The sequence below is a fragment of the Excalfactoria chinensis genome, chromosome 8 (genome assembly GCF_039878825.1).
Source record: "Excalfactoria chinensis isolate bCotChi1 chromosome 8, bCotChi1.hap2, whole genome shotgun sequence".
NCBI classification, from domain to species: domain Eukaryota; kingdom Metazoa; phylum Chordata; class Aves; order Galliformes; family Phasianidae; genus Excalfactoria; species Excalfactoria chinensis.
The window spans coordinates 6,049,222-6,072,919 of NC_092832.1; the positions used below are offsets into that span (position 1 = coordinate 6,049,222).

Sequence of the window (23,698 nt, forward strand, 5' to 3'; positions counted from 1 at the left end):
TTCATTGATTCCATTCTGTCAAGTTGTGTCTTTTGTTCAAATAAAATCCACACATTCCTAGAAACTCTATGGAAACTTCTATTTCAATACTGTCACAAAGCAAAAGCACTAATTCGGACTCATGTCCTTGTCATTAAGTCAGAAAGTAGGATTCTAGTCCTCAAAAAGTTCAGATACTTGCATAAATTATTTACATGACAATAATACAGAAGTGAAACAACAACCAAATCCACCTGTAGTTGTTTTTCTGGAAGGCGAAGGCCGGCTCTTTCCTCCTGCATTTACAGATCTGACGGTGATTCTGTAGCAGGTGGCTGGTTCCAACCCCATCACTGTTCCTGGTGATTTTGTGACAACGGTTTCAATGCAGGAATCTCCATCCTGTGCAGACAGTAGATAACTAGTAGCTCCGGGTACCGCTCTCCATTCCACTGTGATACTGTTGCTAAGTTTTGAGTAAGCTTGATCAATAACAGGTACGTCTGGAGCTAAAACACGGATAACACACATGCATTCAAACTGGGGAACTCCAAGTTGGGCGCCGTGCATTTAACAAAGACAGAGGAGGACAAATGGTCTGTACCTTCTATTAATGATTTCAATGTATCCTTCAATTATTAATCATTTATATTTATTCTTTAATTTTTAAAAGTTACATACTATAATGTAATTACCTTTATTTCAGGGGGAAAAAAATGCTTTTCAGCACATAAGGTGTAATTGCTATTGAGAAACTGTGTAATACTGGAAAAGACTTGCTACCAGTATGACACGTTTTCAAAAATGAAAGACTGTAACAATTAGTTTGATAGGTACAGTTTGAGAGGATACCTTCTCCTCGCTCAAAGCAGGCATATTCAGATATACAATAACATCCCATTAAATACTGCAGTTCAAGGCTTTTCTGATACCTCATGCTGAAGGTCATTCAGGAGGAGCCTGCTCTTATGCACTGAAGTCACAGAGTGACTACAGAGAGTGTAGTTAACCATGAGCAATTTACGTTCAGGATTTTCAGACTGGAATTAGCATATATAAAACAAATCCATATGTTACAGGACTTTGAAAGATTGATCAGAGGACAAAATTACAGTGTCTAAATTACAAAAAAAGAATTCAAAAGTATATGGGATGTCAATATGTGCCTTGAGGCAAATGTATCCATAGGGAGGCAGCTCTCTTAGAGCCAAGCATTTTCTTATTTGTTCATACCAGACATCCTCTTTTGTCCCTTTGGCAAAATGGCAACATATATCCTAAACGAACACACCTCCAGAATATTCGCACTCGTATCTCTGCACAGTATTTTCTCAATGGCACTTCAGCATGAGGTAAAATGTATTTGTTTATGTACATTCTTCATCTTGCACCGATGATTTATATGCTAGCAGTCCTTGGGAACAAATATACCATTTATCAGCACCAGTACTGACAAACGTACACAGCTTCACATCTGCACTTGTAATGAAAGGGCAAATAACTTGGAAAGCTGGAGCAAGCAGAGCATGGTTGCTCAGGGAAACATAAGAAAAAAGAAGAGGAGAAAATGAGCTCAAATTCAGTGTGAGCATTAGCAAAAGGTTTCAACAGGAATGGCAGCTATTCTGTACAAATACAACAAACAACAGGGATGAAATCCCAACCCTTCAGAGGCCAACTGGAATTACACTTCAAGAAGGCTGTCTTACTAACCTGTTGATTGCATAGTCTGTGTTTCTGCCAGAATAATTCCATTCTTGTCAATGGCTTCTGCTTGTATAGCATAGACAGTATTGGGAATTAACGAAGTTAGAGTGCCCTTAAGTGTAACATCACTAAAATGAGCCAGTAAAGAATGGCCTACAGTATTCACGGCTGTAGCTGTGACTCTGTAAGAAGAGGCTCCTGAAAACTTGGACCATCTGAGATAAATGCTTCTTGAGGTCACATCATATACAGACATAGAGAAACCTAAAAAAAAAAAAAAAAAAAAAGCACGAAAAACCAAGGCAACACACAGAGAAAAAAGCACAGAAACACAAAACCCAAACAAACCACAATCGGAAAAACATTTCAGTCATTCTTGAATGTAGTGAAGTCTTGGCAAGATGATTGTTCAGACCCTTAACAAACATAGAGGTGATCCCATTTGTAGCTGATGGACATTCCACTGACTCTGAAGTGCTATTTCCCTTGTTTACTTTTGTAACCTCTTAAGTACTGCAATAACCGCTACTTGCTCTCATAATATCAACATTGAGAACTTACAGAATTTATTAGAAACCAGAACTGTGTATGTTCTCCTTGGACCCGTTCAGAAATGAGCAGGCAAAACCAAAACACCATTTTGAAGATGTACCTGTATGAGCTGAAAGGACCTGGAAAGGAAGATGTAAAAAATTAAGACATACAATGCACAACATTCTATTCGGGAAACTCAGGAGCTGCTAACAATGCTAGTAATAACAATAGCAACTTAAAAGATTACACTTTTTAACACACTTCACCGACGTGATGCGTCTGTTCAGACTCGTTAAACGCAGACACTGTGCAACCAGTGGCACCGACTCTATTCCTCATTTTCGCATTCTTGACAACACTCGGCGAGCAGATCAGCCGTACTCACCGCCTGCAGGCTGTGGAGGAGCAGTCCGACCCGCAGCAGCGATGCTCGCTCCGAACCGCGCATCTCGGAGCTGCGTCCCGGGCCGGGAGCCGACAGTGGCGGACACCGGTACCGCCTCACCCCGCCCGCGCACCTTCAGGGATCCCGCAATGAACCGATCGCTCGCTACACCGGCAGAGGGGACGCTTCTGCTCCCTGAGGGGCCGGGCTCCTCACCTGCACCGCCAGCAGCCTTCTAACAAGAAACCTTCCTCAAAGAAGGGGCTCCGATCACCTCCTCCTCCTCCTCGCCACCTTGAGGGCGGAGCCCGCGGCCGGGCGGCTCCTGAAGGGCCGGCACCGCCTCTGGAGAGGGCGCGGCTGAGAGTTGCGTGGTGGTGCTGCGAGCAAGATGGCGCCTGCGGTGCGGGGCCTGAAGAGCTTGGTGTGGCAGAGTGAGTCACTGAGGGTTTCGTTCAGCTGCTCTTTCCCGCCCGCCCGTCCGGGGGTCGGCGTTGCGGCGGTCTCGCTGCTCGGACGGAGCTGAGGGCGGGGGTGTGTTGGGAGCCGAGCCGAGCGCAAGATGGGCGGCAGGGCCGCCGTGCTGCTCGTCCTCCGCCGCCTCGAGCGGGGACGGCTCGGGCCGGAAGAGCTCTGACCCAACCGAGGTGAGGCGGACCTGGCCGGGTTCCGCCGCCTTGGGGAGCCGGGGCGGAACTCAGCTGCCCGCCGGCTTCTCTTCGTTCCGAGCCGGCGGATCTACGCGGGGCTCGCGGGTTCCTCGCGGGGCTGAACGAGTTGCGGCTGTGTCAGGAGGTGGCCGTGCCTCCCGTCCGCGGGAGGGCCGGTAGGAGAGCCCGCTCTGTGCTGTACAGGAGCTGCTGCTTCCAGGTTACGCAGCTTTCTGTAAAGGGCTTAGGCTGAATCCAAGCAGGAAGCAATAGCAAGACAGGTTGTTGTCGGAATTTATCGTCAGTTTTGCTGCACGCGTGTATTTTGAGGGAGAGAAGAAAAGGGACTTGTTGAAAAACCGGCGATATTCCTTATGACTCAGCGTTTTTGCAGCTTTGTTTCCCCAGACACACTTGCTTATGGGAAAGATGCAGTCCAGGTACTTCCTAAGGGTAATATGGTCAGCTTCTCCCTTTTTGTCACTTGTTATGTGTGGGGCGTTTTTTACTTCAGAGATAACAGCAGTCTGCTGTTCTATCCAGCTGTGTCTAGTTATCTCACTTTCTTTTATGCAGAGGGGAAGTGCCTCAACTGAATTGGATGGGACAGGTGGTTGGTATGAAGAACGAAGGAAATGACCGCATAGCGAGGAATGGAGCACCGCTTGTGTGCGGGCTTATGATTGCTTGCTAGAAAAAGAGATGATTTTGAGAGCCTGTGAGGCAGAGTGAGCTGCAGGTGGGGACAAAACAAATGTCCCGTTGCAGGGGAAGGTACGCTCTATCTGCTGTGCTGGTAGCTTGGAATGGTTATTTTTTCATGACGGGATGAAGCTGACTTGCGTTTGAGACTACATGTAGGTTTTGGTGTGTTAGGTATGGTGTCATGCCAGAGGGCTTTGAACATAAGCAAAGATGGTAATATTGACAAACACTGAACAACTGATGTACATTTGTTGTATGTACACCTGCTGTCCTGGAACCTTTGACAGCTCGTAGTTGTGGTGATCTCCTAGAGGCAGGATCTGGTTATGCCCTACAGCCATTATTGCTACATGCTTTTTAGTTATTCTTGGAATAACTTGATATTTCTGTTTGCTAACCTGTTTTTTCCTCTTCTTTTCTACAGAGCTGAAATCTGCAATATTTGATGACTGTAGGAAAGAGGATGAATGGAAGGTATAGTTGTGTATAAGTATCATTTGATGGATTACTTTATTTGCTTAAAACTTTGCTTGCTTTCCAAATCATATGAATATCAGCTCTGTTACTTATTTGTTTCTCTTGAACTTCTTCACATTGCTGCTTCAGTTTCAGTGGTATCCAGGAGAAAATGACACTGCTGTGTGATATATGAGCAACAGGATTCAACAGTGCCAGACAGGCAAGGTTTGAGACTGCTGCCACTAATGTATGTGCTGCTTCCAGTGTTGCACGAACAGTAGTGAAAATAATAGTGAAGTATAGATCGTGTGACCGAAAGAAGATCATTCGATCCAAGTGTTCAGTTTGATTCTCATTTGTGTTGAAGTGTTGTGAATATCTTGCAGTATGTGTGTGACTTTTCTTTTTTGTTCCTTTTTGTCCCATCCGAGTTTGCTGATCGTTATCTTGTTTTTCTTATTTACCTTTCAGTAGATGCCCTCAAACAGCCCAGACGTTCCTGGCATTCTGTTAATTGCTTTTGAAAGACACTTGGCCGTATTAGTCATCTAATTATTATTTGTGTCATTCTTGCAAGGCTTTCTAAAGGGACAGCAGAGCAGAGAGAACACCTGGTCCTTCAGTTTCATTACAGTGTGTTTTTACGTTCGTCTTTTGGTGCTTTTCCTTTTGCGTTTTCTAATTCCTTTGTGGTGTTGCAATTTAAGCCAGTTATTACTGATAGGGAAGAAAACCACACTGACTTCCTTATTCTATGTGGCTGATTTTGTTCCTGCCATTCACTGCCATATTCTTCTTTTTGAGTCTAAAATGATTGTAATTAAATGAACTTAATACGGTCTTGATTCTTTGATTGGCTCTTGTGGAGTTTCTATGAAATGTTTGTGATCTGAAATGTGAGGAAATATGTAAGCAGTGGTTCAGAATACAGGAGTCTTCTAGGTTTTATTTTGTAGATACTCAGGCTCAAGGAGGTACGTAGAGATGGTCAGGAATGCTGATAGAGCCTTTTCACTTCATGAGTCTGAAGGAAGAAGTCTCTGGTAGCTGGAAGTAATTACCACATGCAAGAAGCAGGCAGGTAGCTTGGGAGCAGAAAGAAGCTGCTTGAGCTGTAAAACACTTGGAAATAAAGAACAGATGCTTCAGAATTCTGTATGGTAAATTGGGCAGGAATTCAAGATTTCTGTATAGAAGGTTTGAGGCAGTTTTTGGTAGGAAGACAAGGAATAAGGTGTGTATTACAGATGCAGTTAATCAGCTGAAATCCTGTATGTAGGGAGATGCCTTTTGACATTATTCAAGAATAATTTCCTAATGCTACAGTTTCTGTATGCAGATGATAGGAAGATACAGCGTAAAGAGATTTTTGGAATCAAAGTTTCAAGCCAAGGTTCTCAAGAAATAACTCTCTACCCAGTTAATTTATCTAATTGTTGTTTTTATTATTATTAGGTAATTCTTTTAGATGATTACACTACTAAATTACTGTCGCTGTGCTGCAAAATGACTGATCTACTGGCAGAGGGTATCACAGGTAAGCGTAATTCTTTGCAATAGGTGGGTCACCTTGTCCTTAGAAGAAGAGAAAAAAACTGAGTCTTGTAAGGTGCCCTTACAAGAAATTGCCCTGTTTGGGGGGTTGAAGGTAAATAACTGCAGCGTTTGTGGCTTTTAGAATAATCAGTTAATTTCAATTAATCTATTTGAATAAAAATGAAGCACTTCTTTGCCTAGGATTTAAAAATGTTTATTTAATAACTGAAGGTTGATTTAAGGCTGATGATTATTGATGTGTTTTACGTATTTGCTTCCTAATGTCAAGAAGATGAGAATGTTATCTGTGAAGTAGTGGATTTCTTAAGGATGTTATCTGTCAACTGAAATGAATACAAGATCTGAGTAAATAATTAAGTGAATTATACAAAAGCATAAAAGGAGAGCTGCTTTCTTATGTTTTTCATACTGTGTTCTGCTAGTGAGTATTATCTGCTGCTCTGAATGCATTTGTGCTCAGGGGCAGCAGAATCAGAATTCAAAGATAAAGAAACAGAAGTGCTGAAGAGAGAATGAAAACAGGAGATTAGACAAATTCATGAGGGATGTTTGCAAACAAGTGGTTTCAATGCAGAGGTGAGAATTTAAATTTGAGTTAAATGTTGCTCAGAAATAATATGGCTTCTCTACCAAATGAGAGCTTTCCATAATTAAAGTGGAAAACTAAATGATGTCAATTATTACTTTACTAATAATAAAACAGTCAGCAGCGTGAGAAGTAACTATCTCAGTTTTCCCTGTAGCTTGGGAGTAATTTGTAGATATCTTCTCCTTTCATGTGCTGGAGCCACTCAGATGTTCCTTGATGTTGACCGCTGTCAAAAGTCAGTTATGTCAACAAATGGACTGTGATAGGTCTCAGTTGGATTAGTCCTGCTTAGATAGGACTTGAATTTTCTATGTCTGTTTTGTTAAGGTATTTTTCCTGTATTGAACTTGTTTTTTTCTTCATTCCTTCCTTATGATAAAAATATAAACAACAAAACCAAACCAGGTATTTTTCTTGCTCTAAAGCACTTCTGCCGTTTTTATTGCCCTTTCTATAATGCTTTTTAGGATATCATCATGTCAAGCATACCTTTGAAACTGGATCATCTAGATAAAGTGTGAATAATCTAAGTTTTAATTTGCTCTAGTTGTAGGTTTTTAGGAGCGCTTAGGTAAGATTTAGTGACTTTTGCACATAAGTAGTAAGGCTGCTTAAAGAAGAGATTGCATGATTAAATGCTTAATTTATAACCTAAAGGTGTTCTGTTAATCAGTATGAAACATGCCCTTTTCATTGAATATGCTCTTGAAAAGAGCTTAGCAGACATTCAGATGTGGAAAGATGTTTAGTCTCTTTTACTCAAAATCACTGAGCAACATGAACCTTTGTGTTCTCAGTCTAATGTACTGCACTACTGTATGCAGTAAGGAGTTGTTTAAAGAGAAAAACAAGAGTTGAATGAAAGCTGATTTGCTGAACATGTCTAATCTGTGCCTGCAGTTACATTGAAACAAAGTACACAGGAGATGGGTAAACAAAGTGCAATAGGGGCTGGAGTCCACGATGATGCTTGAGTTTCATTTTAGCCCTTGTTTGATGAACTGGAATAAGAATAATCTTGATGAGGCAGTTCTCTTTAAAGTAACTCATCCTGTACCCAGTAGTTTGAGCATCCTGTTGTTGTCCTGCTTTTCTGGGGGGTGTAAGATCTGCCTAGTCCTAAACCTGAGTTGGCAGAAGGATAAGTGCCGTAAAAGGCTTATGGTAACTTGTATTTGAAACAATAACAAATAAATTAAGAGAAATCCAGGTGAATACTTGACAGGGATTTTGTAGATAGCTTGTGGGACCTTATTTTTATTACCTTATATTGAAATTTTTTTTTTCATGGTTGCATGAAGTTCTTAAATCAAAATGTAGTATTTCTTATGTTGCAGTGGTGGAGAATGTGTATAAGAACCGAGAGCCTGTTCCACACATGAAAGCAATATATTTCATAACTCCAACCAAAAAGGTTAGTATTTAAAACAAAAAACAGCCCAAAAAACAGAAGTGTTGATCATGAGGAGCAATGTTTCACTGTATAGAAACTAGTAACCTCACTGACAGGCAATGCATCCAGTAATAATGCAGTAGGTTAAGCAACTAGAAGTAATGAGTGTAATAGGAGATTGTCATAACTTCACAAAGATTATTGTGAGAACAAAATTGAGCAGTGCTTAAGTTGAAAAATGATGCAGATATCCTGCTTTGGCTCATGGAGTGACCTTGGCCAAGGTGTACGGCTGACCTTTTGTCGTACTGTATTCATGTTGTTTCTGAATTAAAAATTCTAGCTGATGTTTTTATGGTGCTTTGCAATATTTTTAAGGTAATTATGTGTAAGAGGAGGGAGGGGAGAGAACTGGATATGTGAGGAGAAGCAAATCAATGGTATTTTTCTCCCTGACTCCTCCCAAGTCTGTAGATGGTCTTATTGATGACTTCATCAGCAAATCATCCAGCAGATACAAAGCAGCATACGTCTATTTCACTGACAGTAAGTAAGCTTCTGTATTGTAATCTGTCTCCGTTAGAGCAAATAAGTTATCCTTTGCTATCTTTTATAGCACCCAGCATGAATAATGAGTCTTGCTTCTGTAGGTGGGATTTGAGACTCAATTCATAACCATATTTTGGTTATCAGAACTTTATTAAGGTGTTGTGGCAATACTGAGTTCTTCCTGTTACCAGTGCTGACTATGCCCTATCTCAGTTTTTGACTTCAGTAATCTAGTTCTATTTTTCAAGTGTTTCTGTTTCTTCTGTATCAGAAAGTAGCAAGGAAGGCAGTTGAAGTAAAATTATGTATAAAGGAAACTATTGGAAAGTATAGATGTGTGAGAGTTTGCTTTAATGCTCGAACATTTTATCAATAGTTACTGTAGCTGGTTAGTTCAGACTTGTGAACTAGCTCTTCTTTCAGGGACAACGTGGTACCTAACATCATACATTCAAGGGATGCTAAATTGCAAAGTGCGGATATGGTTCATGTGACTGTGTGTTACTTTGCAGTCAGTTTCTGTGATGAAATTGAGATGGAGAGGAGGAAAAATAAAAGAAACTGTCACAGAATCCTGGTAGTTTCAGGGATGTGCATGGAATGGGTAGTGTTTTATTCTGCTAATTAGTGGTTTTCAGCAGTTAGGTTTTCTGCTTTAGAATAGAATCCTTGTGTCGGTAACTGAAGGAGCTGTGTTTTCTCATAGCAATTACCAAATTACTCTCAGTGTCTCCTGGTATCTTGTTTCATTTGATGCTGGTGCAGCACTTTTTGGCATCACTGAAAATATGTTGTTCTCTTTATCTTCTGTTCCTTGCTGTAAGTTGGCTGGCTTTCAGCTTGAGCTTTTGTTACAACTTCTCTACTGAGAGCGACAGCTTTACTGTCACTTTAAATCTGTTAAGTCTGTTTAGTGTTTATTGTCCAAATGCCCTTCAAGTATTTTTTTTCTACTGGGATGTAAATGTAGTAGAAGGCATTTCTGAAATCGAGTTTGGCTTCTTGATGTTTTGATAGGTGGTGTTTTTTCTGGGAACCTTCTTGTAGTGTGGGATGTACTTCCTCTCTTTTAACTGCAGAAATTTTTGCTTAGTTCTAATTGATACCCTGCACTGTTGTTTGCTTGCAAACATTTTAACCTCAGCTACATGAATCTAGTAAAAGGTGACAAGCACTGTTTCTTTAAAAAGAGATCTCAAATGCAAAATACTGGTTGTAAATGTTATTTTACTCTAGGAGTTTGAACAGCTTGCTTATCTTACTGTAAATGGCTGTTAATTACTGTTCTGAAAGAAGAAGAGAATTCAGTGATGTTGTAAACTGGTAAGTTTAGTGAGATCCTGTGCTGTTACAACTTGAAGCTACAAAGAAGTCGTGCTAAAAGCACATGCAAAAGCTTAAATACTCCTTTTTGGGGAAACAAGTTTTGCTTAGGAGGTTTTGAACGCTGTGAGTTGATAAATGACTGAAGTTGTAGCTGGAACGTGCACAAGAGATTTTTAGCTTAGTGTCTTCTTTTGTAGCTTGTCCTGACAACCTCTTCAATAAAATTAAGTCTTCCTGCGCCCGATCAATAAGGAGATGCAAGGAAATCAGTATTTCCTTCTTCCCAAATGAGGCTCAGGTAAGTGTTATTCCTGAACTCAACCACACTTGGTATCTTGTAAGACTGCTTTCTACTGTTGTTGATTTTAATAGGTGATTCCCATCTAATTATTTTCTGGGTTTTTTTTGCTGACCAAATGTTTGTGAGGCTCGTTACTGTTTTGATGTATTTCCAGTGCTTGCTCTTGTTTTTCAGCGGAAAACAAATGTTCTTGTACCCCAAGATTTGCTGTTTGCCTACAGCCTCATTGCAAAACTGGGAATTAGTTGTGGCAGAGAATCTGACAGAGGGGGTAGGATAGGAATCTGTGCTTAATGAGAAGGGAAGTATTCTGGTTTGTCTTGAAGCTGTAAATGTTGTTACTGCTCATGGTGTGATGCTGTTCTGGCAGTCTTAGGTAGGTTGGTGCACAGAGGCAGGAATAGTTAGAATTCCAAAGATAGTTAGCAAGTGAAAATTGGAAACGGAGAGCAAACAAAAAGATAAGGAGAAACAGAACAGAATGTAAACCTCCCTATGAAAAGAGAAAAACAAAATCTGTAACTATTTGGCTACTTGAGTTTTTATTGATAGGGAAAGAAGGGAACTACCAGTGATGGGAGTGTTTTCAGTATGAAAGTGCAAGTGCTGTTTTGAGAAATGGCTTGATGCCTACGTTGGCAACATCTGATACAGGAAGCTGAAATGCACTCTGATAACTGCTAATGCAATTAACCCCAAAACTATGTCTACTTTTGGAAAGTGCAGAACTAACTGTAAGTAGCTTTTCAACAGGCCTCTCCTGTGTTGTTTTAAGTCTTACTAAATTGTCAAATATCAGAACAGCACTTGGTCTCTTAATTGTTTTTTAGTTTTCTGTTCTTGTTTTGAATTGTGAAAATATGTTGAATCCCTAGAAAAGAATGGAGAATGTAAACTGCTTGTTCCTATTTCTAACTTGCTGTACCTGCATTCTCTGGTGATGGAATAATTAGTCAGACTGAACTCTAGGCCAAGTCCAGGTGATTATCAACTCTAAAGAAGCAGACCTTTATCTGGATGGAAGTTCTTTGGTTCTGTTTTTAGGAGTTCCTCTGAAGTTGGCAAAGTGCCTTTTACAGACAGTGGAATTGATTCTGTGCTTGCATTCCACTTAATGAGCTGTTGAAAAAGTAACTATGTGCTATTAAATATCTTTCATCAAGGTCTAATACATGTATAGAGTTGGAATTCTTGGAGGTAAAGCCTTTGTTTAAGAGAGTTGCACATTAGGCAACTGTAAACATAAAGTACAAGCAGGTCACCCTTTTAACAGGTGTTTTACAAGCGCACAATTATGCCTTTTTTTCCTCGGTTGTGCTTTATGTAGGTATTTACTCTCAATGTCCCAGATGCGTTCTATTGCTGTTACAGTCCAACTCTAGAAAATACCAAGGAGAAAGATGCTGTGATGGAAGCAATGGCTGAACAAATTGTTACCGTGTGTGCCACTCTAGAAGAGAATCCGGGAGTACGGTGTAAAAGGTGGGGTGTTTATTTGTGTGGTTACTTTCACTTTTGCCACATTATTTGGTAATAGGTTGAGGCTACAGAATGATCTTATTTAGCGTGGGTTAACTGCTTTTACTGCACAGCAATCAACTATAGAAAGGTAGGAATTTGCAAAGCATAGGCAAAGCAGTGTGTGTTGGCCTGCATGGACAGCACTGATCAAAGGTTTGTTGTTGGTGTGCTTTCCTGAACTGCTATCTTTATTTCTAAAATAGATTCAGGTTTCTTTTAAGAGAAAAGTAAAACTATTCTCTCTTTACTAGTTTAAAAAACAAAGTCTCTTTTCTAGTGTACTGTAAGCAAATAAGTGCACGTTCTCTGCTTTTGAAATCATAGGATTTGTCTATTCCAGCTGCTAATATGTTAAACATGTAGGTACCTGAATATGTAGTAGTGAGGTTTTTAGTAATGATTCGAAGACTGTTCCATTAATATTTGCTGTTAGTATTGCTCTGCTTCAGCCACAGTACCCGCTGGCATTGCAGTTGAGGTGTTTGCATGTCTGTGCCTATGTGAAAAGCTGTGGAGCTGTGGCTGTTGCAAGAGGTGTGTGCACTTTGTAGATTGGGTTCTGTTTAAAACTTAAGACAGATGTGACTTTGCTTTAAGAGTAATCATTTGAGAAGTAGGCAAAGGTAATTCATGGGATTTTAAACAGTACCTTTGGGCTTCTGACCATGTGGTGGCTTTTGGCTCAAATGCATGTCTCCCATGCCTGACAAGTTCTGGTGCTGGGCCATCAGACTAGGAAATCTTGGTTTTAAACTTGAATGTTTTGATGATGTGATTTAAGTTGCTTTTGTTTCCTATCTTCCCAGCACGCCATCAGATAATGCCAGCAGACTTGCACAGCTTGTTGAAAAAAAGCTTGAGAGCTACTACAAAACTGATGAGCAAAGCCAAATAAAGGTAGAAAGTGAGCTACAGTATTTGCTTCTGAGAAACAGACACTTATTGGAGTATGTTCTATCAGTTGTTTTGGCAAAAATGGTTTGTTTCTTTGTTAGTTAAGGCAAGTAACTGGCATAAAGCTGTTTGTACGTGAGCCTCTTCCAAGAGGTGGCAACTTGTGTGGCTTATCTGTATGTAAGGGAATACAGTTTGCATGTTATTGAGCAAGTTAATTGTCTTTGGAAAGTTGTAGGTAGACCTGAAGAGAAGGTAATAACTTCTGTTTTAATACCATTGTTCATGATTTTATATAAGAAGGACTTAGTTACGTATCTGATGTGGCCCCCTTAAAGGGATTTACTTTCCACAAAGATGCAGTCTGTCACACAGGTGATGATTCCAATGTATTTCAACATGGTGCACAGCAGCCTCCACACAGAAGTACAGGGTAAAACCATTGTGACTTTGTGGCATTGCACACTGCTGCAGAAATACGTGTATTTGATGCTGTTGCCACTATACTGAACCTCAGGATGAGTGTTTGGATGCCTTACTGCAGAGTTTATCCTATATTGCAGCTGAATAGAGGTAATGGACTTTGACATACAAACCATGTCTGTATTTGTGCACAGGCAGCGGGAGGTTTGTGCATTTTATGTTTGTTTGTTTACCTAAAAGTACTGTTCTGGTTGTTGTGTAAGTGTTTGTCTCCATTTATGTTGACTAATATTCAGCTGTGGTGATGTAGTTTACTGTAAATAAATCTAAGATGGACAGTACAAAAATGAACACATCTTAACTTCATGTTTACTTGATGGTTCTCTAGGCTAAAACCCACTCACAATTAATAGTAATCGATCGAGGCTTTGACCCGGTATCAACTGTCCTTCATGAACTCACGTTCCAGGCAATGGCGTATGACCTGCTACCAATTGAAAATGATACTTACAAGCAAGTATCTTTTTAATCTGAGCACTTTATAGTCTTCCTCTTGTTTTTTTTTGTTTTTTTTAACTTAGTTTTATTAGCTTCCTTATTTAGTTAGGTAGGACTTAATTAGCACTTTTGCTCAGCTTGATGCTAACAAATAACTTTCATTTTTATGCTTAAGTAAATCTCTGTTGTTGGTTGGTTTGTTTTTATTTAAAAAACATGTTCGACAAGAATCAAAGCTCTGATAGTGCACAGAGTCCAAACTTCCTTGCTTAGTGTAATAAGACAGACCAGGCCACTAGGAGGACAATAAACTTGGAGAAAAAGCACAATTATCTTCTTTCAGGAATACTTGTTTTCATAGCTCCAGTCATCCTATTTAGTCACTGCAAGTTTACATGTTTCTACCTGAATTGCTCATTTAGGTAAGCTGTCTTCAGCTTAAATGCATTGCCTTATTACTAATTGGAGTAGTGATGTCATTTCAGTGCTTTGCTCTTGACTTGTCCTGACACTGAAGATGTTTGAGTCTTTGCTTTCTGATCAGCCACTATAGCAAATCAGTCTCTGTACTCACTGTTCAATTAAACAGGCATGTTTATCTTTAATGTTACATGAAGTTAGTGTCTCTGATGGTGAATTATGTGTATTTGGAAAGTAGCAGAGGGTGTTTCGTAGGTAGAGTCACAATCTGACTTCCTCAATTAATTTTGTAACTTTTCTCTTTTCTGCATTCTGGCTGCACATATTATCTACGTGAGTTTCTGTAATTGAAAGTGTTTTGTGATATGATCGTTCATTCCTTTGTTCGATATGCTTATAGAAAAGTAACAGTAGTTTTCTGATGTTTTGGAGCATGCTACTTGTATAGGTGAAGTAATTTGTACTAAATTGGTTCTGTGGATGAATGGGGCTTCAACTGCCCTTCAGGATTAGAAGAGTATATTTTATATTTGGTACATAAAGCTGCACCTCTTAATATGTTATTTCACATCCAAATTTGTCAGTAGCTGATGAGAAATTGAAGTGTGTGTAATGTATTGTTGAAACTGTAGTTGCAGTTGGTTCAAAAAGAAGGTATTGCCCTGAAGAACCATTCTCCAATTAATACATTCTTCTATATTCTGATCTACAGTTAGTGAAATGTGAATTTAGTTCTGTTTTAGACCATAGCTTGATTTCTAAATGAAAGCTCATGTATGTAGCTGTGATTGCCATGTGTGCTGATTAAGTTATAAGAATTGATACTCCCTAGAAAGTTATTAGAATGAAGAAGAACAATAAATAGTACAAAACTGAAAAAAGGACCTGAATATTTTTTTTGAAGGTACAAAGCAGATGGAAAGGAAAAGGAAGCAATTCTGGAAGAAGATGATGAGCTCTGGGTGAAGATTCGGCACAAGCATATTGCAGATGTAATAGAGTATGTATGTGAAGTAATGAGCAGTAGCTAAAAGTACACTATACCAAGGCTTCTTTCAGACAGGAGATGTCTGGACTTTGGGGGAAAAAAAAATAAGTGGGAGTAGTGAAAGCAGCTTATAAAATAGACTTCACACTGTTCAGTAATTGATGCCAAGAAGAACATGTACTTTCAGAAACAGTATTATGGAGAAATGCAAGTCTGTTAACACTGATTATGTTCTTGAGTAAACCTAAAGTCACCTGTTTTCCCAAGAAATATTGTAGACTGCTTAAATCCAAAGGGATTTAGCAAAAAGTGCTTACACTGTGCATTATCATTTGTGACAGTATTAAAGAAAGCTTGTCTGATTTCAGTTTTATTTGTGGAAGAAGGCTTCCATCTCTATGTGAGAGACTTGCATTTGAAGCTTTTACTTTGTCAGAACTTCTCGCTGCTCAGTTCCCGTAAGACCTCACACAAATACTCAACAACTGTGGTCCTGTTCTGATTATTTTCACTTTTTGCACAGGGAAATATCTCAGCTGTTGAAAGAAGTTTCGTCGAAGAAGAAAGCAACAGAAGGAAAAGTAAGCTGTTGAGGGGTGTTTCTCCTGCTAATTTGTGTTCAGCTGATTAGATCTATGTAATTCATGTAGTCACTGGAGAGAAACCCGAATATACACAGATAAACCTGTAACTATTGCAGTGTTGGAAAAATGCAAAACAGCAACAGGAAGGGAAATAACCATGTCTAAAATGGGGATGGATAACTCAGCTTCCTTGTTTCTTTGCAGTTAACGTTAACCAGTCTGGCCCACTTAGTGAAAAAGATGCCACAGTATCGTAAAGAGATCACTAGGGTAAGGAGCATGTCATGACTGCAGCTTAGTGGTAAATCTTTTGTACTCCATGATTGTGTTGTTGATGTCCAGGTTTATTCTGTCCTTTTCATGTTGAGTCCAATATTTAACTTTTCTCCATATTATGTTCATCAACTAGAAGCTTTTGATACAAACTTGTTTCCAAGTGTTTCATTTTAGTACTTCTAAATGCTTAATTCCTTGTACTATTTGTGTGCTCGTGGAATTGAAGATAGCAGAGCAATTAGTGTTTTATAAGTAAGATGGGGATCAGCCTTCACGGGAAGGCTGAAATAGAGAAAATGACAGTGAATAACAGCTGTAAGACTGAGTTTTGTAATTGATCAGAATGATTACTCAATGTGTTTAAATAAATCAAAACCGAGCTATGACATTGGTTTTTCTGTCTCCTAGCAAGTTGTCCATCTTAATATAGCGGAAGACTGCATGAACAAGTTCAAAGCTAACATAGAAAGGCTTTGTAAAACTGAACAGGTATGTTTAAAACAAGCTGGAATAGAAAAATCAGCAACCCCGTAAAACTAGTGCAGATGCACCTTGATTGTTGTGGGGAACAGGTGTTGCTATACAATATCTCTACTATATGTGTAATATGTGGTGTATATATGTCTGTATACACTATATAATAGTGTGTCTGTATATACTAGATATGTTACAAATACAATAAAGTAACTATAGATAATGATATATTTATATCTGTCAGTATAGTGCACATGGGTACAGTAGTGTCTATCCTTTTTCTTGTTATTGGAGGCAGTAATACTGGAATTAAATGACATTTCCAAGATCCTTAACAACTGAGGTGTTGCTGTTAGAGATGGGCTTTATTTGTTTTTGAATCTAGCTGATCTGTATGAAGGTTACTTTCATGTTTTCTTTCTGATCTGCAGTGTAGTTGCCCTATTATGTTCTGACAAAAGAAACACCTTCTAAATATCTCAGAAAACTTGTGTTTGAATCACAGTTGTAATTGCAGCTACACTAGCAGTCTTAATTAAAAACTAAATTCATAGTAATGTGAAGTTTGGGTTACTGCATCAAAAGAGGGTGGCCAGCTGGGAAAGGGAAGTGATTGTTCCACCTCTGCCCTGCCCTGGCCCAATCTGGAGTGCTGTGTCCAAGCCTGGAGTCCCCATTATAGAAAGGATGCAGAGCTGTTGCAGGGCCAGAGGAAGGCTACAAAGATGAGTGGAGGTGTGGAGCACCTCTGGTATGAAGAAAGGTTGAGGGAGCTGGGCTTGTTTTTGTTGGAGAAGAGAAGGCTCCTGGCAGACATTGTTATCTCCTTCAGCTACTTGAAGGGCGCTTGCAAAAAAGGACATGGATCAGAACTTTGTATGGTCTGATAGTGACAGGATAAGGAAGACTTAAGCTCAAAGAGATTTTAGGTTAGATGTTAAGAAGAAATATTTTTCCTTGGACAGTGGTGAAGTGCTGGAGCCCATTCAAAGCCAAGTTAAATGAGGTCAGGTCTGGCAGCCCTGCCTGTGGCAGGGGGGTTGGAACTATAGATGAATTTCATTGTCCCTTCCCACCTATGCCATTCTGTGATCCTACTTTAACAGATAAAAAATATTTGTGAATTGATATTTTGTTTTGAGTTATAGAATGTAATAATTTGGAGGGAAAGGGATGTTTTTTCTTGTAGCTTGGAATGATGCTGTAATGACCTGACATTTCATGTCTGAAGTACTGATACGTTCATGGCTGTAGCTGCTTGCATTTGAGCTGCTGGCTCATCTCTCTTAAGCAGATGGAAAGCCTGTTGTTATTTTAATACCATTTAGATTTGTTCTGCCTGGCCGATAATGTAGAAGCTTTTCCAATGGCCAGTACAAACTGAGTTGCAGTTTTTTAATTGCGTGATGTGTTATAATAATAATGTTGTATTTTTTGAAATAAGGAAATCAAAAGCTTTTCATAATGAGTTTAAGTGGATGCGTCCTGTGTTTTGTTTCTCTCTTTTTTTATCCCTGTGGCCTGCAGTTTTGTAAAAGTATTTCAAAACACAGAAAAGCCATGCTTTCCTTCCATGAATATTCACTAACGTTATTTGCTTTGTTTTTCATGTAGGACTTGGCTCTTGGAACTGATGCAGAAGGTCAAAAAGTGAAAGACTCGATGAGAGTCCTCCTTCCGGTTCTGCTCAACAAAAGTCATGACAGCTATGACAAAATTAGAGCTATTCTCCTGTATATCTTCAGCACAAATGGTATGTTAAGCTGCCTTGCTTTTAATCTCAGTGCTATGGAATACATTTCAAATGTTATGGCACAGCCCAGTATTTTTTACTTAACTTAAGCAGCTGGCAGAGTTTGAAAGAAATACTGCCTATCCTCTGTAGCTTCTCTGCCCACATTTGACATGAGAGATAACGAAGATACTCTTGGTAAAGAAATAAGGATTTAAATACAAGCACAGATCCATATTCTTTTTTTTATTATCATTCTTGTGCTTGAATGTGTGCAACACCTTGACTTTTCACTTTTTCATGCAATACTGAAGCTGTTAAAGGGGGAGCTTCATGTCCACTGCAACCTGAAAATGGAGAAGAATTTGTACTAAAGAAATAGAAAAAGTCCTGAATGTAGGTTTAATGAATCTATTACAATAGCGAGCTCTGCTCTCAAAAAAGGACCACTGAAGCACGTTCTTATCTAAAACACTGGCTAATAAAAACAAACAAAAAGCCCAGCCAATCAAAAGTAGTAGTAACAACCAAAAAAAGCCCAGAATGCATAAGATAAGCAGCCTTGCTGATAGTCATGTGGTAACGAAATTGTGTTTTTCTTATATCAAAGGAACTACCCAGGAGAACTTGGACAAGCTGATCCAGAATGTGCAAATAGAAAGTGATAGCGATATGATACGAAACTGGGAATACCTTCATGTTCCTATTATGTCTTCAGTAAGATTTTTTAACTTCCGACTGTCCAAGCACTTGCCTACAACTTTCAGCACCTCTTACATCAGCAGTGTTGATCAGGACTCTTTTTCGGCAGCAAGCACTTACTTAGTGCTCTTGCTTTCATGATGTGTCTTTGTATGTGAGTAATTTTCAAAGAGAGATACCTGTAATGCTTCCTCTAAAGCCATCAGATGGTGAGTTGAGCTATTTGGTTTTGGAAAGTGCTGGTTTGCTCAATTGCTTGTCTCCGAAAGGTGTTTTTCTAGTACATCTTCAATTCTAGTGGCATGATTGCCTGTAGAATGATTAGCATTTAAATAATGGTCTGATTGTAACGGATGATAATTTCTTTAATACTTCCTACTGACTTTTCCCACCTGCTGCAAGCTTTAAAGTTTCAATAAAACCCAAATGTCCTGTGTAATACAGCTAACATTTAGAAAATCTCTTCAGTCAGCTGTTCAGCAACAAAAGCAGCCCAGGAGGGACCGCTCTTCAGAAGAAACTTTTCAACTCTCCAGGTGGACACCACTTATAAAAGATGTTATGGAGGTAAATTTCTTGAGCGCATTGCAGGGAGATAGCAAGTGTGCATTTGCATTCAGATTCCATAATATTATGTATTACTTCTGTTTAGTAATGACTTGGCACTCCAGTTATCAAGAGATTACATCTTCCTTGTTGTAGTTCGGCTTAAGATTGAAGGAAATTAGAGGGAAAGTATTTTTTGAAGTGCCTATCGCGTAATAGGTAATACTATGTGTAATGTAGATCTGGATAATACTTGTTCCTGATGTTGCTTGGGTTTTCTTCCAGAAGGTCTCCAGTTTGTAATGCAAATCATAATTGCAGATTGGTAGGGGCTAGGAAATGTTAGTTGGCATTGTTTTGTCACTGATATCTGGCAGAGTAGAGAGGTTGCTAGGTCTTTGTTCTGACCCAGTGCAGTCATTTGCAGGTTTTGGTTTACCTGATAGATTCTTTAACCTAATGGCCCTTCAAGGGACTATTGCTTCTCTCATAGGATCATCCTGAAAAAGGAAGTCAGTCAGGTTAATTGCAGATGACAAACTACTAGTAATACCCGAATGATTTTTAGAGAGAAAGCATGTGTACTCCCATTTCCTAATGATGTACAAAAGCCTCAGAAGGGTTTTTAGCATTATGTGGTGCAGTATTTTGCTATTTGGAGCACTGTTCTTGGAATGTTGGTTGCTGTTGGTCTGAGAAATTACACAAAGTTCCAGTTAGCCATCCTTACTGGAAGTTGAAACTTGATGGGCTTTTGTTTTCCACAGCTTTTCAAAGTGAGTCTTTGTTCTGTCTCTCAGGATGCTATAGAAAACAAACTGGATTCAAAAGAATGGCCTTATTGTTCCCAGTGTCCTCCAACCTGGAATGGCTCAGGAATAGTAAGGTAAACTATTTAATTTCTGCAGAATTACATATTTCTTGACATCTTTGTCGTACGTTTTAAGGCATGGCAAAGGTAAATTTTCTGAGTGTTAAAACTTAAAGTAATATTCGAGGTGTTAAACTACATTTTTTTAACTCAACTAAAACATACTCAGCTTGATTGTTAATTTAGTAACTCTTCTTAGCCTTGGGTAGTTTATTATTTAGACTTATTTAGTGATTTTTACCTCACATTTAGAAATGCATTTTCATGTTCCCAGTAAGAGCAAGTTGAATCACTTTCAGTAGTGTAGTGTGAAGTTTTAATAACGGATGATCATCCTGTGACTTAAGCAAAACGAACGTTTTCATTTCTTCTGACAGTTATTTCTGCTCTGGTAGCTGGTGGCATCATTCTTGAAAGTTATGTCTTGAGCTTCAAATTCAACCTTTGTTGCTTCTTTGTGTGATTATATTATGTATTTGAGCCCTGTTGCCAAGGGGTTGTTTGCTTAGTAGCACTGAGAGGGGATTACAGAATTTTTCTAGCTTAGTAAAATGTTCTTTACTGCTTTATCCCAGTAATTGTTGAATCTAAGGGCCAGTATCTGCTGTCTTCACAGTGTCGCCACTTCTAGTAGTGTTAATTAAATGGTGACACAGCTGAGAAGAGGCAGTAAGTATCCCTAATGTTCAACAACTATTTTTTCTGCTTGTAACACTGATCAGATGCTGGAATTCACAGGGAGTGAAACATCACGCATATCCTAAGGGTTGAGTACTCACTGGAATTTGCACCTTAGTATATATAAGACAAATCTTTGTCTTGTAAACTGATGAAATTAAGCAATCTTTGCTACCTAGCAAAGAGATGAAGAGTGCTGATGGTGTAATTTGAATCTACTATTATTAGTTCGTATACAGATAGATTGCAGAATATGTTTTAAGGGCTTAGTTTTTTCTCTTCCTGGATTTCGGAGTCTTTCTCAAAAACAGCCAAATATTCTTAGTTTTATTCTGCTCGTGGAGGCTGAAAAATTTAAGCTTTTAGCTTTTCCAAATGAACTTTGATGAAAGCTGCCACTGTAACTGGTAGCAGGAGAACTAAACTTCTTAGTAGAGAAGCAACGAGGTTTTTGCTTTGTATTTATTTTCGCTTTTGATAGTAGAGCAGCTTCTGTGTAATGTTTTAACTCACTGTTGTAGTTATCAATTGATCTAAATTTCGCTGTATGAACTGCAGGACAGAAGCTGTTGCTGCTTGTTAAGTGTATTGTTACAAGCCAGAGGTCATTAAAACTATATAAACCTTATGAAATGCATTGCAGTGCTCGCCAGAAGCCTAAAGGTAGTTATCAAGATGAGCGAAGGAGCAATGCGAGACTGATTATATTTGTGATCGGAGGAATTACTTACTCTGAGATGCGCAGCGCTTATGAAGTTTCTCAAGCCTACAAGTCGTGTGAAGTTATCATTGGTAAGCCCACGCTGGGGAGGGGGTGATATGTAGGGATTTACCTTCAGCACAGGTATGTCGTCTAGGAATGCTTTTCTGTAGAAACAGAAGGAGCTTTTTTTTACTGGAAGTTGTTGGCCCACATTAAAGTCTGTGATTCAAACTAGAGTAGGGACCTGAAACGGGTATCCAAATTAAGAGCTGTAAGTTTGCAGTCTTTGGCACCCCCTCTCTGCTTCTTCAGTATCTCCTGGTCCTGAAATACTGGCAGGTTTCATTTAACTGAGGGCAAGGGGAGGACTGTCAAGAGACATGGTGCTTTCTTCTGAGTATCTTTGGTGTGTGGAAGAGATGCTGCCTAATCTTGACAGCTATAATTACGATGCTTTATATAACATATAAAAGCATTTTGAGCTGTTTTCTGATGGCCAACTACAGGAAAAGAGTGCTATTTTTTGTAGCTGGTACTTAAATGTATACTTTTGTGTGTATAATATTTAGTTATATGTACATTTGTTACGCAGCTGTGGTTTCTACCTTATATATAATATTTTCAAGAGGGAGTGTTTATAAACCATACTTGCACTGGACTGAAATCACTGTTTTGTCAGGTTCTACACATATTTTGACGCCTAGAAGACTACTGGATGAAGTCAAGAGCCTTAATAAACCCAAGGATTCAGTCTGCATCAAGGATGAGTAGGAATGGTGATGCTTATGATGCTTTAGGCAAAGACAAGTAATGTAGAACGTGTACATATTCTCGCACAGCTGACGTTTCCGGTTGGTGTACTGGGATACAGTATGTTCCTGACCAGCTGAATGTCACTTTAAATTATAATGATGCTGCTCTTTTGCGGGGGAAGTAGAATGCAGAAGGAGAAAAATAATCAGGGTGTGCTTTTACAAAAGGGTGTGTTCGACCCTAATAAATTATATGAGAGTTATTCAGATTATATATAAAATCTAATTGTTTTTGAAAACTGTGAAACCTTTTTCTAATAGTTTATTTCTAATGATGATTGAATTAAGAAGGGTCTCGGCACTTAAAGGCTTCAGAAGGAAGTTTGTAAACAGAAGTGACAAAACATTCCATACAAGTGCAGTGTCTTTGACTTGTTCTCTGTAAAATAACTCATTGGAAACATGAATTATGTCATTGTTAAAATGCGTTTTTTTTCCGATGGTAGTGGGTAAGGTAGAAATACAATCACTGACTTACCAAGCAGTTCTTACTTCAATAAATAGCTTTGGAGAAATGCACTTAATTGTGGACCAAAGTACACTGTATATTTATGTATGGGAATTATTACTAAAGCTTTTCAAAGGTAATTTCTTATGAACTTCCTGTTTATGTCTACTTAGTTCATCTATTTAAGAGATGAAATTCTCCATGACAGTGTTCTACTGGCTCCCAAACTGTGTAAAATATTAAATGAAGATTACATTTCTGGGGAAGAGATGAGAGAGAGGAAAAGAAGGGAAGGCAGATGGTGAGTCTTTGGCAGGACATGATGCCTTAATAAATAAAGGAACAAACAATCATCAAAACCTGTTATTTAGAAAATTCACCGTTCTCTTTGTGTATATATCAGTTTGTGTTCAAGTGGATCAAATAAATTGAGTTCTGTCGTACCACTAATGATTATTTGTATTATCAAGTTATTTAAGTGCAGCTTTTATAACCTTTGAAGAGGATAATATTGTACTGAGATGCACTCATATACTAATATGTTAAATGAGAAATGTCATAATGTAACCTAATAGATTACTCAGATGTTCACATACGCTTTCTCCAGGCTGTGAGGGTATTCACTTCTAGTGTTGCAGATGTGTTTTGTTGTCCTCAGGCAAACTTGAGGGCTAAGAGAATGTCTTTGCTAGTTAGGTTTATTCAGAATTAATTTAAAGTTTTATAAATTATAAAAATGTGTAATTTTAAAGCAATAAATGCACAACAAAATAACATCTGAATGACCTACTTAAGGACCAAATTGACAAGTTGTATAAAACCCATTGTTTTGACAAAGATTTATTGCACAGAGATGAAGAAATATCAATTGGTAATGCTGAACTGAGTCTCCCCATTCAGCACTTAGACGTTGTCCAAGTGAGAGGAAATCAGGGTAAGAGATTTAAGACTGTTCATCGTGGAGATGGGAGAGGCCTGGTAGTGGCCTTTGAGT

At 38.9% G+C, this 23,698-nt stretch overlaps 2 protein-coding genes across 6 annotated transcripts in view; one reads left to right on the forward strand and one right to left on the reverse strand.

Annotated features, from left to right (window-relative positions):
• Positions 1-2,941, reverse strand: part of FNDC7 (fibronectin type III domain containing 7) — a 13,963-nt gene extending 11,022 nt beyond the window's left edge. Inside the window, exons 1-4 of one of the 4 annotated variants that reach the window (XM_072343876.1) lie at positions 2,606-2,807; positions 2,339-2,357; positions 1,693-1,950; positions 234-488 (exon numbers count right to left, since the gene is read on the reverse strand). In XM_072343876.1, coding sequence (XP_072199977.1) covers positions 234-488; positions 1,693-1,950; positions 2,339-2,357; positions 2,606-2,668 — 595 coding nt within the window. In that variant the 5' untranslated portion in view covers positions 2,669-2,807. The other 3 variants (XM_072343878.1, XM_072343877.1, XM_072343879.1) reach the window with 3 other exon arrangements.
• On the forward strand, positions 2,904-23,156 carry STXBP3 (syntaxin binding protein 3). Of its 2 annotated transcripts, XM_072343881.1 has the most exons (20): positions 2,960-3,039; positions 4,385-4,434; positions 4,567-4,644; positions 5,875-5,956; positions 7,903-7,979; positions 8,426-8,504; positions 10,031-10,131; positions 11,462-11,616; positions 12,462-12,552; positions 13,361-13,485; positions 14,795-14,890; positions 15,402-15,459; positions 15,667-15,732; positions 16,147-16,227; positions 17,827-17,965; positions 18,555-18,661; positions 19,115-19,213; positions 19,993-20,078; positions 21,385-21,533; positions 22,124-23,156. In XM_072343881.1, the coding sequence occupies exons 3-20, from the start codon at positions 4,609-4,611 to the stop codon at positions 22,213-22,215; spliced, it is 1,719 nt and encodes a 572-aa protein (XP_072199982.1). In that variant the 5' UTR covers positions 2,960-3,039; positions 4,385-4,434; positions 4,567-4,608; the 3' UTR covers positions 22,216-23,156. The 2 variants fall into 2 exon arrangements, with proteins under 2 accessions (XP_072199981.1, XP_072199982.1); XM_072343880.1 differs by lacking the exon at positions 4,567-4,644 and having other exon boundaries at positions 2,904-3,039; positions 22,124-23,147.
• The last annotated feature ends 542 nt before the right edge of the window (positions 23,157-23,698 follow it).

What these genes read in the sequence shown, in the direction of transcription:
- STXBP3 (XM_072343880.1), top strand. Translation starts at nt 2,997, where the DNA reads ATGGCGCCTGCGGTGCGGGGCCTGAAGAGCTTGGTGTGGCAGA. An exon ending in GGCTTTGTAAAACTGAACAG is followed by an intron (nt 16,228 to 17,826) that starts GTATGTTTAAAA and finishes TTTTTCATGTAG; the next exon opens with GACTTGGCTCTTGGAACTGA. An exon ending in GTATATCTTCAGCACAAATG is followed by an intron (nt 17,966 to 18,554) that starts GTATGTTAAGCT and finishes CTTATATCAAAG; the next exon opens with GAACTACCCAGGAGAACTTG.